Here is an 18990-nt window from a genome sequence, read left to right as displayed (position 1 = left end):
CTGTAATTGCAGCTGTACTTAGACTGTCTGAAGTAACTGTTATCTATTCTAATTAATGCTAATCCAGGCCCTCTTAAACTTCTGACATTAAGACCTGCCAGTAAAATTTAAGATATTTATGCAGGAAACAAGATATTTATGCAGAAATAGCATCTTGGACTGCATAGGTTGGCTTTATAAACACAGGTTATCAAGTAATAAAAGCTGACATTACATACTGAGGTAACTCAGCTGAGTGCTTAAACTTTGTACCCCACAAATGTTAAGATTAAGTAAAGACTTGTACCCAGTTTAGGATGAGCCTTTCTGTTGACAAAAAAAATTATTTTATTATCAACGGTGAAGATTTACATCCAAGACTCACAGTCTTATTTTCATGTAAGTTATTTAGTTTTGATTCAGGATCCTACAGAAGACTTGTTCTTGGTTTTCATGCTGACAGCTGTTTTCCTGTTAGTCCTCTACACTATCTGAATGCAGCAAAGGTTGGAAAATCACGTACAGAGGGAAACAAAGGCTCACTTTCTCTTCTTTCACATTGCATGTCATCATTTACATACAATCATTTCCCTCCACACACCCACATTTTTCATTTAAGAACCAAAATTATAAGTACAATTTGGCACATGATAGTGCACAGTCCTGGGCTCTGGGAAAAACAGAGTTAATCTTTAAAGCCCGAAGTCCAAACTTGCACAAGCTGCAGCTCAGCCCTTGGCTCTGCATCTGTCTTTCTAACTCTAGGGGAAGCCAGAGGAAACCTTCCTGAGCAGCACCCCTAACACATGGCAGCACATGATTTCTGCATTTTTTAGATGCTTCTGGCTCTGAGCCAGGTCTTCCTTTACACAACATGTCCTGTAGCACAGAGGGGTTAGTATGTCATGTAACACACCTTCAGCCTAAAATCATTCATCTACTCAGCCCTCACCTCTACATTCTGCAGGGGGCCAGGAAAAAATGATGCGGTCTAGACATCTGACTAGACCACTGCCATTTCCTCCTCATCACACAAATTCTCCACCCCAAGAAAAGATCTCAGCAGGGTTTAAAGGAAAGTGAACAGTAAAACTGTTCAGTACAGCTGCTGAGTAGGATGGTATGGATAAAAAAAATTGTTAGCAAGGTGCTCACGCACACAGATCCTGGAGGCATGCACAAGCATACAGTCCAACATCTTCTTCAAACAAATGTTATTTTCATAATCTTTTATATAAATCCCAGCATGTAATTGTAAGCAGGCAGTTTTCTAAAACACAATTGTGTTGTGCAAGTGAGAAAGCAAATAATAGATGCCATGTACTACACAAAGAACTATCACAGTGTCATTCTTCTCTGGAGGTTTTTTAACATAGTGAAAGAATGATTTTAGGTTTTATACTGCTCCAGGGTGGCAAGTCAAGCAAGGAGGCTGGATATGGCAATCAAAGTGAAATTGAAATTTGTCTTTGAGAACAAGATGTTCCAGAAGCAATGTCATGAGGAGAAGACATAAGCATTAGAAAGTCAAGTATCAGCCCTCATCAGAAACTGTAAGAAGAGCTTTAGGAGCATTACGTGCCATGTCCATGCAAATAAAGAGATTAGTCACTACATCATAAGGGATGAAACCATTACAATAAGTGAACACTGAAGGCAATACATTCACACAGCCTTAATCCAAGTCATGCCCCAGCACATGTGAGGCTCAGCAGAAGCCTGGCATGTTTCCAGCAGGCCTGAACACACCACTATGCTTCAGAACACATTGCTGGGGAGAATTGTTTGACTGAATGCCTCTGCAGCAAAACCACCAACACCTACAAGGTTACGCAAGCAGCTCAATGTTTGTTCTATGATATTGTTAGAGCAATGCTCAGAGAAATCCAAGTGTGATCCATAAACCATCAGGTTATGTATTCTATTACATCCAAATCTGCCTGGACTGCAACAGATGAAGTAAAAAGTTTGAAGTCTGCCATGAAACAGAGATGTTTGAAAGAGAGCAATGTATGCACATCTTGGTCAAAGATTTTGGTAGAAAATGAAGGGAAAAAAATCAGTTTCTGTTAGTCCCAGACTAAATGTTCCTGTTCAAATCCTATTGTATCACTAATAAAGCAGATGACTAGTTACCCACAGAGGTTCCTATTCTCTTATTAGTTTTTTTAAACTCAATTCCATGACTCATTTACACAGCCCAGGAACATGTAGTGCACGTTCTTGTTCCCATTTCTCTCATATTTCTGTTTATATTTTCCTATCCTTTCTTACAGTTAAAACAACCTTGGTTGAAGAGATAACCCTATTACATGGCAGCAAGGCCTCCTAAGATCAGCTCTAAACCACCGTCATAATTTACAGCTCTGCTGTGGAGCAACATTCGGTCACAGCAACGGTATTCTTGAGCAGAGTGCATCCAAGCTTCATCACCCTTGGCCCCTTTTCAAGCAGGGGGGCAGGATGCTGTCTGCATTCATGTCACTTGTGGGCTGTGATTCCCCAGAGAAGCAGCAGCAGCAGCAGCAGCAGCAGCAGGGGAGACGCCCTTCCTCCCTTCGCTCCTGGAACACTCATCTTGGGCACTTGGGCTGACCTTTTGAAATAAGCATTCATGAATAACCAGCATTTTCATAACCTTAGCCTTAAAGCCCTTCTTTCAAAAGTAGCTTTTTGTTTCTGAGAGCTCAACCCAAGCTTGCTCTCATGAGTGCCTGTTGCCAAGGGTTCTCTAAGGACTATGCTGATACAAGGGTTGAGTGGCTCTTTGATGCTCCCACCCCATCTGTTTCAAGATAGGCATCCAAAAATCAAGATAAATGAACCTGAGTGAATGACTGTTTCAAACATGAGTCTGTGCTACTTTCCCATGGCCAAGGAGATTGTCAGTGGAAGAAATCAATTGTTCTTACTTCCCCAGCTTGCACATATTCCCTTGACTGTCCTACCTCTAAACCACAAAAATTTTTCATATTTGTATATTCACTATCACAAACACTAATGCACACTTTTCCAGGAATAATTGTGCTATCATTGCAGTAGTTCCAGAATGAGAAGAAATTACACATACCTTGCTATGCTATCTTCCCACAAGGTAAAACTGCAGTAGTGAGGGATTCTGTTATGGGACGGAGCAATTCAAAGGGAGAAAAAAAGGCTATGATGTCTCTTTATCCAAAAATGTATGGAGAATCCTTTAGGTTGATCATTTGAGTTTGCAGAGAGAGGAGAGGGAAAGGAACTTATCTCTTTCAGTTTTCTACTTGGGGTTTTGCTGTAAGCTTTGACTGCTGCCACATTAACTTGTCAGGTTGAACCCCTGAACCACAGAAATTAATCCCAGAACAAACTCTTTTGGCTTGTGAGGTGGTGTGAACACAGGATGCTAGATGACAATAGGCCACAGAAAAGGTCAAAAAACCCAATGGGGGAAGCAATGCACATGTTGAGTGCTGTGAGAATCATGCTGAGTAGCTGCACGGATAACTGAATTTGGGGGATTTCTCAGCTCTACTCATTGCTCTTGGGGTTTGCAATAGTGCAGGTAGCAAAGAGAGGGGGAGGGGAAGGGGCTGGGCAGCACAGATGTGTGGCAAGGAAGTAATTCTCAAATGTAAGGGCTCTATGTCAGCAGTGTTGGATCGGCACTACTAGTTAGGGTGCTGCAGGGAAGTAACTTTGTGCTTGTGCCTTTTGCGTGGGAGGTCTGGGAGCAAATGGGGATAGCCCACAGCAACATGAAAAGAAAGAAGTATGCATATAGCTATATGACTAATGGCCCTTAGTGCCTGGGACAGACCTTTCTGAGCCATACACAAGTCTCTGCCAACTCTTTCATGCACACCAAGCTAGAAGCAATCTAAAGCAATGGGGCACCCTGAGTTGTGTGAATTTTAGTTCATACTACAGCAACAAATGTAATATTTCTCAAAGCAGAACTCCCAAAACACAAGGAAATCATTGAATTAATAACTTGTATGAATATGTAATTTTGCATTGCTCTAACCTCCACTCAGTCAATTGCCAAAACATTGTACTGGTCATCCTGTAAAGCTGTAACATCTACCCTTCAGGGCAGCTTACCAAACTAGCTTCTGCAGTGTATTGTAGGAACATCTCCTTATGTGGGAATGCCTTCCTCGTTTCCCTGCATGGGGAGGAGGCATATATGGGTACTGGTTACATTTCTGTGAGGATTACCCTTGCACACCTCTGGTGACTGGAATCCCAAGGGGGCTGTAGTAACTATCAGATACAGTAACACTCCAGCCCGGCAAAGGCTTACATTGTTATAAACCATATCAATGTTATAAACCTAGTATTTGTCTGAAAGAATCACAGCCTATAAGCAGCCCTGGCAGCACTTGGGCCCTGACCTGGCAGGTGCTAAGGAGTTGGGATGCAAGCAGTCATTTTCCAGAGGGCCACCAACCAAACCCCAGTTGCTCCCCAGGGCAGCCCTTTGCTGGCTGCAGCCTGCACAGGGTCCATTGACTGAGAGAGAAGGGCCAACACGGACATCCTGGCAAAGAGGCTTTGGGCTCGGGAGTCCCAGAGCCACAGAAAGACATTATCTGCAGCTAGCCAACAGTAATGCAAAAACAAGTGGTATCAGGAATATGTCTTGAATCATCTGCTTCCCCAACCATTTTGGTACATCCCAGGGGGACAACTACCAACAGGCCTCCACTCCCATACACAGAAGTTGGCACGTATCTTTTCCCAAGCATGCACGTGCTGATTATTTTATTTTTCCTCTTCTACGTTATAGCCCAATGATTAAGACTGGAATTGAAACCGTCTCCCTGGAGAGAATTTTATCATAGGTTTCGCACTTCAGGGCACCTCAGCCGCGAAACTGTAGAAGAGCAGGAGGTGAGGACAGGGGGAAGTCAGAGCACCTCCGTGCTGGAGAGACTCCCACCTGCAGAAGAGAGCTCAGGCAGCAGCAGCTCTTGCACAGCACGGCTGTGGCCTGCTGGCTGGCCCTGGTAGTGCAGAGAGGAGTTTGGATCCCAGCTCAGGCTCCAGGGATTTTCTCTGTGTTTCATGCTACACAATTATTACCTATAAAATTCCAGGTCGAATCCTAAGTCAGAAAATTTTCTCCTGGTGGATTTTGAGCATAACAGATTGGACAGAACACAGTTTAATTGGCTGAAGTTTTGTCCATTGGCAGATTGGAGGGGGTTGTATCTTTTTGTCAAGTCCATCTTAGTCTCTAAGCATCAGTTTGCCTATCCATCAAACATAAATCATTACCCTTCGTTTGTATCAAGTACTATGATGACAACATCTGTTCTAGGAGTAAACTGTTAAATGTACAGGTGAAACCCAAGGTATCTAGATTCTTTATCTGCCATATAAAATGGACCAAGAAAGGATGGTGGAAGCAACAAAATATCTGCTTAGCAGAGCCACACCTGGCAAACACAAGAAAGATTTTGAATTCCCTATTTGTTTTGCAACTACCCGGACAAGGGAGAAAACACCCTGGTATGGGGGTGGATCTGCTGCTCCACGCAGCTCAAGGAGCTCAAAGCGTTTCACGGCGCCGTTCTCAGCTCTCCAGCACCCCCAGCCGGGCTTCCGCAGGGCAAGCGCCGTCCTGACTATTCCGTCGCTCACAACAGGCTCAATTAGTTGCTGCCAGGGCACTAAAGAAAATGAGACGTTGCTTTGCTCCTACTGAAGCCTTAGACAGTCTGGTTTTGGTGGAAATCCAGAGGGGCCTCCCCCCAGATTATGTCCTCTGCATAACATTATTCTTTTGAGCTCTGGCTAAATAGCTGGATTTGTTTTGAAGCCAGTTGTCACTGAGCTGCTCACTATTTCCAGTGCCAGGCTGTCAATCCTGAGCCTGGGCAGGGCACTGTGTGTTAAAACTATTTTTCTTTGATGACTCTTTTATCAGGTTGGCTAGTGCTCAGCTCATGGGATGGTGTATTCCTGTACAGGACTTGATCCCATATCATAGCTTGACTCCAAGTCAATGAAAGGCTCGACAATAAGTGGAAAGCAATCACCAAGTTACTGTCATGGGTTTGTCCCATAACAAACTGCCAGGATGAGGTCATGGCACTGAGGTCACCCACTGAGCAAGTGGGTGCTGCCTCTTCATTTCCCTGGCTTTTCTCCCCATGGCCTTTGCAGGTGCACAGAGTCACCTGTCAGCAGATGTTTCAGACTAGTACTCTGGCATGTGAGAAGAACTGTAAAAATTGCTTTGGAAAGGATATCTAAAATTAGTTGCTTCTGAAAGGAAAAAATGAAACATAATGCCACACATGTCACTGGACTCACCAGAGGCAGCACCTTACGTATGTTCTGCTGCCTCTCTATGGCTGATTAGCTGTATAGGATTGTTATCCCTCACCATAACAGACTTCAGGCAGCAGCTGGGCTTCTTTCCAGCACCACTTTTCAAATCCAAAGAAGCATCAGCTTGAATATGAAAACAGAATGCCAATATGATGCATGGTCTTTTCTCCACAATAGACAAATGCAAACCTTACATTAGGGATAGAAAGCAATTTTGATGTGCAATGACTATTGAAACAGGTCTCCCAAATTTTTGTTTCACATAAGGGAAGAATTATTGGCATAGAAAATCTGCTTAGTCCCTTCTTCACCTCTCTCCTGAAAAAGCCCACAATCTTTAAAACTGTGTTTCAAACTTGTTCAAAGTCAGATAGGTAGATTTGTAGAATATCAGCAGATATTTAAAATACCTTTCAGAAAACAATGCTCAGATGTATTAGAGTTCTTTAATATCATAGCTAGTGCATTGTCATTCTCAGTTCAAATACTCTATAAAGTACCTTGCCCTGAAATTAAACTGCTTATTTATTGCCTCTTTAAGTACCAGTCAATATTAATCTCACTCTATATTTACATTGAATATTCCACCAGTAGTTGAGGGAGAGTGCAGACACTTCCTATTGCCTTTTGTTATCACAAATGGGGCAAAGAAAGACAGTCACATTATGCAAAGATTCTCATTATTCAGATGCAAAGACAAATCCTAGATATGCTGTCCTTTACAGACAAAGACTGAATTCATAGTCAGATTTGAAACTTCTGCCTCTCTTCAAAAGAGCATCTCAGGCCAGACTCCTCAATCAAAAATTACAGAAGGGATTAAAAATTTGAAAGTAACAAATTTGTTTTTGACTGAACTAGTTATCTTACACCCTAACAAAGATCTGCTAGCAAAAGCTGCAATTCCATTTCAAATAGATAAAAGCCTTAGATATATATTTAATTGATATAATTTTATAGTGTTAAATATTTAACATCACAAAGTTTAAAAATAAGCTAAACAACTGATAAGAGATGTTTTCTTTGACATTATCCCTGTTCCTGGTTTGCTTTTGATTTAGAGAGTGTATTACAGACTTAACCCCAGAGGTTACCATGTTCAATTTCTGTTACTCATCACCATACAGACAGGCTGAGAAGAAAACAGGTCACAGTGAGAGGCTGTTAGTCCCACAGTCTTCCTGCTTCCTTCCTTCCTTCCTCCCTGTTGCACAAGCCCATCAACCTTTCTGCTCTAAGGAGAAAGATCAATACAAGAGTGACTCTCATCTTTATTACATGACAAAACAAGCCTAGGAATAGCTACAGTGTTATTGTGACGTGTATGGGGGGAAAGACCTATCTTTTGTTGGATATTATTTCTCAGTTTCTCCTTTTTTCTTCCTTTTCAGTGCAGAACCACAGTACTCACTGCTTAGCACTGTTCCCCCAGTAGCTGTGTTCTCTGCAAAAGTCACGGAAAACGAATCTGAAATAGGATTTCTCTCACACTAATGGTTTGTTAGCATCGATTTCCTTGCTGTTTATTATCACTGGCAGCAAAGGTTCTTAAAACATTTTGTCCGGGGCAGAATTTGCATTAGGGATTAAATGCTCGTCCGTGGGGGTGGCTTCACTTCTGCTGTAAAGGTAAAACCCTCGCACTGGGCGCTAGAGGGCACAACAAATATCCTTTAGATACACAGTGTCTTAAAGCATTGATAAACTGTGAACTTCGTATCAATCTTAGGAAAAGGCGTAAGAACAGTTCCTGCGCAGTTATATCCTAATATATTTCATTTATCCTAATTAATTTGTTTTCTAAGATTCCGTCCCTTGCACTCTAACCCACAGTATGCAATTTGTATAGAAGAAAATGCACACGTACACACACAAATACAGTATTAGCATTTCCACACGAATTTATACAACAGCTATTGTGCATCACAACATTGTGTGCTATGTCATCTGATAAAGTGGGAGGGGAAAACTTTCATCTAGTTCAACTGCTGAAGAAATTTGTGTTTATGACTCAACTCTTTGCTGCCTTGAAACAACAAACCTGGCTGCTTCAGAGTAGTTTAGATAGAAGTGCTGAGTTCTCCCCTCCTGGATCCAACGACAGTGGGAATGGTTCAAAGCTGCACCAGGACAGGTTCAGACTGGACATTAGGAAGAATTTCTTTAGCAATCACTCAGTGTTCTTTCCCTCTAATCCTCCCCAAGGGATTTATGAACAAGAACCTCACCTTCTGCAGTGCATCACTACAGCACTCATCTGCTGTTGCATGGTAAATGTTTCAGCAATTCTTGACATAAAGACTGAAGCTTTCCTGTTCCAAGGTCATCCCAGTGCCTAAATAACCACTTTCTCTCTTTTCCTTCACTAAAACATAAAGTATTTTTCTGCAGTGAAACAGCTTCAACAAGAACTGATGATGTACCCACTTCAGAACAAACAACTTGCAGTTTGATGTGGGGGGTCATTCTTTAAGAATGGGTGTTTGGTTCCCCTCAAGCTGAAGACAGAATTAAATCCAACTCATAAGCTTTCTAAATAGGTAGCCCAATAAGCAAATACTGCAGCTATTAAAAAAAAGTATTTCCAACCTCCTTTGCTATGTGCCCAATGCCTGCCCCAAGAAAATCAATAGAAAAATCAATTTTTATCAAGTTTCTTGATTAGATTTTCAGGGAATAAAAGTTATTCATCTTCTTTAGGGAGTTTGGGGCTACAAATAAAGAGTAAAAGTATTTTAGATAGCAGTAGGGAAGTGTACCTACAATACATCTGAAGAATAGTATTTAAGCTACAAACTGTGCCAAATTCCTCCAACAGGTAAGTCGTTCATAGAGCATAAGGGTTGTTTCTAACCTCTATGAGAACTAAGACCAGCACAGTGCTCTGAATGCTGCTCAGGAGGTTAGACAAGTGAAAGTTATTTTGAGTCTCTGTGAACCTTAAGAGATGCTTATGGAAGACAAAACAACCAGACTGGCCTCACTTTTAAAATAAAGGGCTTTGAGCTGTCTATCACCACACAGGAGTAAATCTTCTAATTATGACAGATAATTTCACACACTCATCAGCTCAATGCTCCATAGCAGTCAAAAAAGTACAAATTTTACAGCAGGACTTATATGCACCACAGAGCAGAAAATCATCGGACTACTGGATATACGCAAGGCAGGTCCACAGTGTGAAAACTATGTGTAGAGCTGGTTCCCTCACTTCAAGAAATGATACGGGGGCAAAGAGCACTGGGAAGGATTGAAAGTACAGAGCGGTTTTTGAAAACAGATCGCTCCCGAAGAACAGTCCAGGAAAGGGGTGGTTCAGCCGGCATACGCTGCAAGTTCCCAAAATCACCAGCGGACAGGGGAAAAGAGCACGGACTGACCCTTCACTGCCACTCACAGTACAAGAACTACAACTCTGGGGTTTCAAATGAAACCAGATGCAGAGGAAAAAGAAGCCGGAGCCGTGGCTGCGGGCGGCGCCGATCCTGATCCCGCCCCGCACTGGCGCTGCCCTAGGGCCGGGCCGCCGGGAAGAGTTGGACTCGGTGATCTTTGTGGGTCCCTTGCAGCTCAGGATATTCAGTGATTTTATGAAGGGCCGCTCCCAGCCCCGCAGCAGGTGTGCTCCGGGCCCCGAGGAGCAGGTAAGGGCAGCCGGGCTGGCGCTGGGACCGTTCTGGAGCCACTTTCCAGAGGGCAGCACGGGACTGGGATTCACCCGGCGATTCACCTCGTACCTGGTCCTGATGTTTCTCACCAGCAAATCTCTCACTTGAGTTCTCAGGCAGTACCAGAATATTAAGAGTGAAGCTCCCCAGCGCTCCCCAGCAATGGCAGGTAAGAGCAAACGCGGGTGAAAACGCTGCTCGCTCCAGGGTGGCCGCTGGGCGCCTCAGGGATGGTGCCCCAGCCGTGTTAAGTTGGGACACTGAGGTCTTACTTTTCCAGACAACTGAAATTACCTGCAGTAAGCGATGCCTTGAAAAAGTCCAGTCTCTCTAAACACTCCGCCTAAGCGCCCTCAGCTCTATCAAAAGGGAAGAAATCTGGCAGTTTTACAGAATCAAACTTAGCACTTTGGGGAGCTTGTCCATCTCCAGGCACTCCCTAGAGTTCCCTGTTTTCTGGGAGCTGGTAGGAACAGCAAAGAGGTAACTGCTCCTTATATTCCAGAATAACATATAGACAAGGGTTTAAAAAATTTGCACACAGGTTGAATTTATGATAGCATTTGACCCACAAGTTTGAATTGCCATTTTTGCATAGCTCGTGTTTCATGGACACTGTGTACCCTCAAGTAATTGCCCCTTATCATTTACGTTGAAAATGAGCTGTTGTTTCATCAAATATTCAGTTCAGTTGCTACTAGTTTTCTGTGACACAATAAAATTGCCTGTCACTTGACAGGTGTTGCTCCAGGCTGAACCTGTACACCAGAGAAACTGACCTCAGGAGATGCCTGGATTTTTGCCTTGGCAGTCAGGAAACAGGAGCTTCATGTTTTGCAGACCCTGTCGTGTTCAATAATCCCTATAAATTTTTCTTTCTGGTTAACAATAAACAACTGCTACAGCATAGAAAGTATTTCCTTGTTGACTCAATAGGAGGGAGAGTGTTTTGCTGATGTAGGGCAGTGTGACCTGCTATGGAACAACCCCTCTGTCCACTGAGTTCCACCTAGGAAAGCCCAGTGTAGCACAGAACTGCTGGGCTGGGCACATGCAGCAATCAGTGCCTCAGGAGTCACTCAGTGCTGCTGAGCAGGAGTCAAATGCTGCCACTGCCACTTCTGCTTTCACTGCTTCTGTGTCCTTGGGAAAAGACACTACAGAAAGAGCCAGGAATGAGCCCCAACTCTACAAACCATTCTGCACCTGCCTCCTAGATTCCAAATGGTCTCCTGGTTTTCTTTTTGCCTCCAGGGAAAAACGTCCTGATAGTCTATGCACATCAAGAGCCCAAGTCCTTCAATGGGTCTTTGCTGAAGATTGCTGTGGAAGAGCTGACCAAGCAGGGCTGCAGTGTCACTGTGTCAGATTTATATGCCATGCAGTTTGAGCCCAGAGCAACAAGGAATGACATAGTTGGTGAGCCCAGCCAAAATATTCCTCTCTCAAAAAAAAGTGACTTGTAAGGCCCCTGTCAGGTATCAGAGGGCTGAAAACAGTCTCCTGAAATCCTCCCCATGCTGAACAGCCCCAGCTCTCAGTCTGTCTTGATAGGAGAAGTGCTCCAGCCCTCAGATCATCAAGAGATTAATGAGAAACTTATTTCATTAATAAGAAACGTATTCGTGACCACGCACCTGCATTTCTACAAGGCCACTCCTGAACATGACCTTTGTATCACAGTGAGACTACTGGGAGGAAGAAACACATTAGCACGTGTCCATAATCAGCCTCTAAAGTCCATTTCTCACGGAGAGGAAATGCCTTCAGATACTACTCTGGGACTTGCTAGAGTTGAGTTCACAAGGCTACAACTGCCCCTGTCTTCTGCTAGAGATGGATGATCTGCCTGTGGAATCAGTAGAGCTGGCCAACAGTGGCTGCCCATCCCTTGGTGAATTTCCCAGTTTTAGAGGCTGGAAAGCAGCTCCATAGTGCTTACAAGTGCAGGATTGCCTCAGGAAGCCCTAAGACAGAGGCAGAACAATTAACAGCATTCTCTTAAATCTTCCACCTGCACGCCCAGAGTCCTGATGCAAGCTTAGGTCCTCATATTGCACTTCCTGTGTTGCTAGAGGAAGGTGAAGCTTCAGAACTCTGAACCCTACATTCCTCTCCTTTTTAAAATCAAGTGACCATCAGCTGGGATGGTGCTGAATATCTAACAAAGACAAGAACGTAGGAAAAATGGAAAGCAGTAACTCAGTTTAGAACTGTGAATGGCAACCTGCACTCAGCTCTTATCTGGCACTGATACTGCACAGGGGGCAAGGAATGACTGTTCATTTCTACCCACAGGTCACCTGCACAACTCAGAAGCTTTCAATTATGGTGTGGAAACCTGGGAAGCTTACAAGAGAGGAGGTTTGTCCAAAGACCTGGTTGAAGAGCAGAAGAAAGTGCAGCAAGCAGACCTGCTGATTTTCCAGGTCATTATTTTAAACACAATTCACTTGTGATGTTGACTTTAGGTAATGGTACAGTAAAAACTACAGATCAGTAGTACAATTACCTGGGTCATTATTAGAGCAAATCCAGTAATTGAATAGCAGAATGATGCAGGTTGAAACAACAGCAATGCCATGAGCTCCCCAACACTGGGTCAAACTTCCTGATGGATGCACAAAGACATATGTCACCATGGATGTCAGGCAGGCTGGCAGAAAGCAGAAGAAGGATTATTTCCTGGTCAAGGAGATGGGGGCAGGCAGTGAAGTCAGGGAATTGGGCTTTCCCAAGTAGACTGTTCTCATTTATTGCTGATTTGCAGAAACACTACTGGGAATTGATAACAGAGCTTTACAGCCCAGCTCTATTCTCCACTATGCCAGCTCTGTTCCCAGTGTCCACAAATTGCAAAGAACTGTGAAGGGAAATAGTAGCCTTACATTTCTTTGTGTCCCTGTTGGCCTTAGACATGGCTTGGTGGCATAATGTCAGCAGGGTTTGAAAAGAAGTCTCTCCTCTGATCCCCTGGCCTTTGTCACCAGACTGTCAGATCAGAGCTGATCACCAGATGTCAATCCTACTAATAAGATTTTCGATTCTTCTGCAGTTCAGCCATAGGAGACATGATTCTGTACAATTCTAAGTCTGAATTAAATGGCACCCTCCTACTTCATCCTATTCCCACTTCATTCTGGATGGAAGCCCTCACATGCACCACAGTGTTGGGGTGCTGTAGATGCTCAGGTCTGACCCTGAGGTTACCACAAACAGAAAGCACTTCAGCTTCTTTTGCCAGGCATAGTTACTACCTCTACTGACAGAGAGCTGGAGAAGGTACATACAGGATCTGAGCAGGTTCAGAGGATTAGTCCTATCAACCAGGCCTAAATGTGGCCCAGACTCTCTGAGCTAACCAGGTAATTTTCTCTTTGCCTAGTTTCCCTTGTTTTGGTTCAACATGCCTGCAATCCTGAAGGGCTGGATGGACAGAGTCTTGGTCCAAGGCTTTGCTTACGATTTGTCAAAGGTTTATGATAGTGGTTTGCTCCAGGTATGTTTTTGGAATTGTCTTATTAAGGTCAAGGCTTGCACCATGTTCTATGGGGGCTTGTTCATTCTTTTCCATTGTAGTTGTTTAGAGCTCTGACTTTTCACTGCTCTGAAATAATGCTTTGGTAACATGTTGAGTTATTTTCTGTGTTGTTCACACTGTCTGGAAGGCAAGAAAATAAGGAGACTGAAGCATTTCCTAAAGATTTAAGCAATCTCCTAGAGATCTTTATTGGCTTGCTGTGTGCGGTTTATCATTTATTAGGAGTATCAGAGTGTACTGTGGTAGCATACAGCCTGAAAACAGTTTAAATCAATTCATTTCCAATAATTACTGTCTTCCCACCACTATAGGACTCCTCTTATCTGTAATGACTGACACTAGCTGTCCAAGTCCTGTTCTGGGATTAGATGTAAAGGTTGGAGTTGAACTATAAAACTTAATCAGACATGTGAAATACTTGTAGTATGAGCCTCTGTCACAACTCTCTACTTTGAATCTTTTCCTCTCTGTAGCTTTTAATTTGGCAGGAGGCAAAATGCATGTCAAATCATACATTTTTTATTCCCTACTGCACTGGGAATATCCTTGGAAAATTCTGGCCCACTATCTCTGATTGATCTCATTTGGTAACAAATGCAGCATCAAAAAGCAATCAACATTAGTTTCACATATATTTCACTCATGTTAATCTCTGTTAGTTCTGATGTTCTTAACAATTTCAAACATTTCAGTTTCTTTAAGTTTCAGAAATGGCTGCCTTGCTAACAGAAATAGGCATAATCCCCAATGATCACAGCTTCGGATGGAGTACAGGCTCAGGACATTTGGTATACTGCACTGGAAAAATATTAGTTCGATTACAGAAGCTAAAACTGTGATGAGAGAAGCTGAGCACATGGCTAATACCATAATCACAGGAGCAGAAGAAACATGGTGATTAAGCAAGCCCAAGTTTGAAGGGGGACTTTAGCAAAAAATTTCTGCAGTCAGAGAGGACAGGAATAGAGATTTTCACAGTAACAGAGGGCTTTCCAGCTACAGTTTGCCAAATGTTGCATAAGGAAGAAAAAGGATCAGCCCTCTTTCATACAAGGGTGTCAGACACATAATTGGTTTTCTTTTTAACCCATCTCTGCCCAAAGCCCAGACACTCAGCCCATTGATGCAATTGTCTGACATTTTATGACAGAACTGCCAGTCCTTGAAACATCTGGGAGGGAAGTGGACACCCCCTTCTCTAGAAATTCATGCTGTCCAGGTTCCCCCAAATATCTTTGTAACTATATAGCCACTCTTCTTTAAACATGTCTAACTCAAGCACTACTTTCCTAATTCTAGGACAAATTATCCTTGTTTTCTTTCACTACGGGAGGAAGCAAAGAGAAGTATGCAATCAGGGGTGATATTCGCTATCTTCTATGGCCCATGCAGGTATAATATATGAATATTTGGTTACTGTTTGCTTTAATTTTACTATTCCAGCTATTTATAAACAATTGTTTTTATTGATTATTTTATACAAAACATAATAAGAAATAATTATGTTGCCTGTTCCAAGCATCTGCAGGTTATAAACTGGGCTCTAAAATCCTGAGATTACTTTAAAAGTCTACAGAGTTTTGAAGTTTTTTTGTCCCCCTTCCTCCAGCTTGCAATCTGGGGAAAGCTTCTGCTGTCAGCTTTTACAGTGTCTCTGGTGTTACGGGATTTCCTTTAGCCCTAGCGTGCAGGATTTCTCTTCCCGTGGTTACCCAATTTGTGAAGGATGCCGTGATCTCCTCCCCACTGCAGTTACCAGCACCTCACCCCTGAGGAGCTGTCCAGCTGCACAGCTCACAAGTAAACATGACAAAAACATGAATGAAAACTCTGAATTCAGTAACACACAGAGAGAAAATGGCAAGCTGAACTTCCACAGGCTCTAGCCTTCATGCAGGATCATACAGCTAAGCCAGAGACAAAAGCTTAAAACCAAAATAAACCAACCAACCAAAAAAAAATATCCAAGAAACCAACATAGATGTGAAGCATACTGCAGTTCAAGAAGAATCTGATGAGGTTCAAACCAGACAATGAACTTTAGACTGTCCCTTATTCTTGCAAATTGAACAGCATACAGCATCCACAGAGAACAGTCTTATGTGTTTAACAGCAATTTACTTCACTTCTCCTGATAAATGCACAGGTTTAGAGAACCTGACTGATATTGGGTCAAAGAAACAGAACAGACTTGAATCTTCCATGTTCTTCAAATGAAAGTAAGAGGAAATATTTCCTGAGGCATTTCTTTCTTTGTTTTGCATGCAGCATGGAATCATGCACTTCTGTGGTGTCAAAGTCCTTGAACCTCACATCTGTTATGCTCCAGAGAATGTCTCTGAGGAGAAGAGGAAGGAGATGCTGGCTGCCTGGAGCCAGCGTCTGAAGACTCTTTGGAAGGAAGAGCCCATAGACTGCTCTCCTGAGTGGTATTTCAAGTAGTGTTCAGGTGCAAGACTACAGAGAGAAGCTTTTCTTTTTCTCCATTCTTTTTGATACTCTATCTAAATACCTGAACACTAATCTCCTAATTCCAATATATTTTAAGAATCTTGAGTACTACATCTAGCAGTTTAACTGACAACGTGGCATTTATCTTCAGTGATTCCCAAGAGATTCCCTTCAGGGATGGGTGCAAAACTCTTTGTGTTGTTCTCCTTGCTCACATAAACGGTGTCATCCTGCTTCCCTGTGCTTGATAACACGTGTGATATTTTATGGCAGATGAGACCATTGCTGCTTGTGAAAAAGTAAAGTATATGGCCAAGTTTATTTTAACACTTTCTTTTCCTTTACCAGGGAATATCTTGCCCATACCCAACTTGTCATTTAAAAGCCACTTGTCATTGGTTGTGACAGCTCCACACTTGTGCCTTGGAGCAACAAAACCAGATCATGAATAGTATTGCAAAAGGATGTACAGTTGTAGAGTGTCTTAAGCAGCTGGAAAGCCTTGTGGGCAGGCCAGGCTTATAGATATATTTACAAAGCAATGTTAAAGCCATAACAGATACCAGAAAAGTGGGAGGAAAAAAAAGCAGATTTTGAATATTGGTATATGCATAAATTGCCTTCCTTGGTAGAGTACAATTTCCATTTGTACAGTATTTGTGAAGCAGCTTCCTAAAAATCAAAGGGACTTCTCCATTTTGATTACCCTTTGTAGAGACAAAATGGAATCCTGGTTTTTTCCTGCCCTCTCACACCAATCAGATGTTCCATTTTGCTCCCATATGAAGTGAAGGGCCACATCCAGCAGAGACATTTCCCAGAAAGCAGAGCTGCCCCAAGCTGTTGCAAATGTCTGCTGTGGGGCACGTGAGCCCAAGTTTTCAGGTTCCACAAGGGTACTGCTCTTGCAAGGCTTTGGAAGCCATCAACTGTGCAGTGACAGTGGGTGGTGAGCCAAGGGTTCTTGTTCTTGTCCTGATGTCTGCAGTGTGTGCTCTGCAGGGCATTGTGCTGGGCTGCATGTGTGTTCTGATGCATGCCTTTCCAAAACTCAGGAGAATTTTCCCACATAGAAAACCAACAGAGATTTGTCTATGGTTAGTTAGGAGAGAGAAAAGAAGTGGCAGTATTACTGTCTTAGCAGCACTGGAAATGTTACAGCCACTTTGAAATAAAGAATAATTGTCCTTCTAAATCACATTATGCTAAAAGTCAAATGTCACCCCACCAAACCAACACTGATTTCATGAGAGTGAAACTAGAATTAGGTGAGTAACTTGTAGCTGCACTTCAGGCTGGGGAAAAGGGTGGAAAGGAACATACTTTTCCACATTTAGTCTGGGGATTTGTTTTATGTGGCTGGTGGTCCTGCTCTCCCACAGATGTCTAGGCAGTGGTCTGATCTTTTCCTATGACATTTTTTTCTGGAAATCATGATAGTATATTTTTATTTGGTGTTCTGAAGTGGCAGGTCAAACGTGCTTGCAACCTGCAGAACAATAGAGGAAAACAAACAGATACCCATTGGAACTATGTTACCAAGAAGCCTCATAGCCTAGAGAAACCAAGGTGCCTTCAATCCAGGTTTCAAAAAAACTGACATTTAAAGCCAGGTGCAATTCATTATGTGGTTTAATATTGTGTTCCTGAAGCAATATCACTGAGGTGAGCTGCCTGCTTGCAGAGGAATATACTTTGTAATAAACTATTCATCAAAACTTTGTGCTGAAGAGAGAAACAGCCAATAACTAATACCGTGCACAATGCAAGTTCTACTTTTCTCTTCTTTTTTTAAGAAAAATCCTACTGTATTATTGGATATCTTAAAGCCTAAAGAGGCTATATTCTACAGAAAAGATGCAAAGAATTTAAGCTGATGCTACACTCAAGTCAGTGCTGGATAATTGCCTCATCATTCTAAGAGTATTAAAATGCTCAGTTTCATGCAGCTTAAATACACAGGAAGTCTGATATGTTTAGAAAACTCAGGAAGGAGACAAAAGACCAGCTTCTTCCCTAGGACTGTGGAGCCAAAATACCCCATAGCTTTCTCTGTATTACCCTTGATAAAATAAGAAATCATTCTGTTGACATCCAACAGAGAGAATAAACCAAGACCTAACCATCTTGTCCACATAACAGATTGCCAAAACTGCAAATACAGTTGTACCCCAGTGAGACATACAGAGCAAAGGTGGTTCTTCACAGGAATTCAATAAGAATCTGTTGTCATCTTATTGCAAAGTTCCATACCTTCTCAGTGATTTCTCATGGGCAGTTCCTCACAGCACGCACTCCTTCACAACACAGCCAACAAACTCCTACGCTCTTTTGTAGCACTCGTCTTCTTATTGGACACAACTATGGCCTATTAAGGGCAGGCCTGTTCCTAATCTTTGGTGATTAGTACAGCTGCAAGTCTCAGGTGTGAGACTACCTTATGCATTATTTTCTTATATTCTATCCCTCCACAAGAATCCAAGAAAAATTAAATCCTCTCGATGTACTCTACACATACACCTTTATATTTCTGCTATCTGTTGCTAGGCCACAGCTCAGCATCTATGGGAAATGTCAGGTAGTGCTCTTTTGAACTTAACTGCAGTGAAAAGTTGTGGCTGCAGTCAGTCACCAAACACAGTGGTTCCAAAGGCCCTTGGAGTCTCCCATTCTGCATTCATACTCCTCAGGGGGATGCAACCCTTCTCCACAAGCATCCTCTCTGTTAGGTACTGCAGTTTCTCCCACCTCTGCCCTCTGAGGGTTTAGAGAAATACAATATGAGTTTTGGTGCACAGATGATGCAAAATTAACTAAGATCACAGCTTCTTTCTCTAAAATCAGCTCTACAGCGTAATATTCATGGCTTTTGGACAGCTGGGGGATCAATCAGACCAGATAATGCTTTACTTTTAGATTAAAAGGTACTTTACAGAAAGATTATAGACCTATATAGGGTATAGAGCCCAGAATTAATATTCCAGCATTGAGTCATTTCCAGAGCTGGAAATCTCCTGTGTGGAAAAATGC

At 42.6% G+C, this 18990-nt stretch overlaps 1 protein-coding gene across 1 annotated transcript; it reads left to right on the top strand.

The window, feature by feature from the left end:
* Window positions 1-10042: 10042 nt before the first annotated feature.
* LOC118701667 (ribosyldihydronicotinamide dehydrogenase [quinone]-like) lies at window positions 10043-16195 on the top strand. Its single transcript, XM_036406422.2, has 6 exons — window positions 10043-10137; window positions 11223-11387; window positions 12267-12397; window positions 13354-13467; window positions 14809-14901; window positions 15778-16195. The coding sequence occupies exons 1-6, from the start codon at window positions 10131-10133 to the stop codon at window positions 15949-15951; spliced, it is 684 nt and encodes a 227-aa protein (XP_036262315.1). The 5' UTR covers window positions 10043-10130; the 3' UTR covers window positions 15952-16195.
* The last annotated feature ends 2795 nt before the right edge of the window (window positions 16196-18990 follow it).

This window comes from Molothrus ater, chromosome 1 (assembly GCF_012460135.2).
Source record: "Molothrus ater isolate BHLD 08-10-18 breed brown headed cowbird chromosome 1, BPBGC_Mater_1.1, whole genome shotgun sequence".
In the NCBI taxonomy this organism is placed as follows: domain Eukaryota; kingdom Metazoa; phylum Chordata; class Aves; order Passeriformes; family Icteridae; genus Molothrus; species Molothrus ater.
The sequence above is the reverse complement of the archived record's forward strand: the minus strand, read 5'-3'. Positions and strand labels throughout refer to the sequence as shown.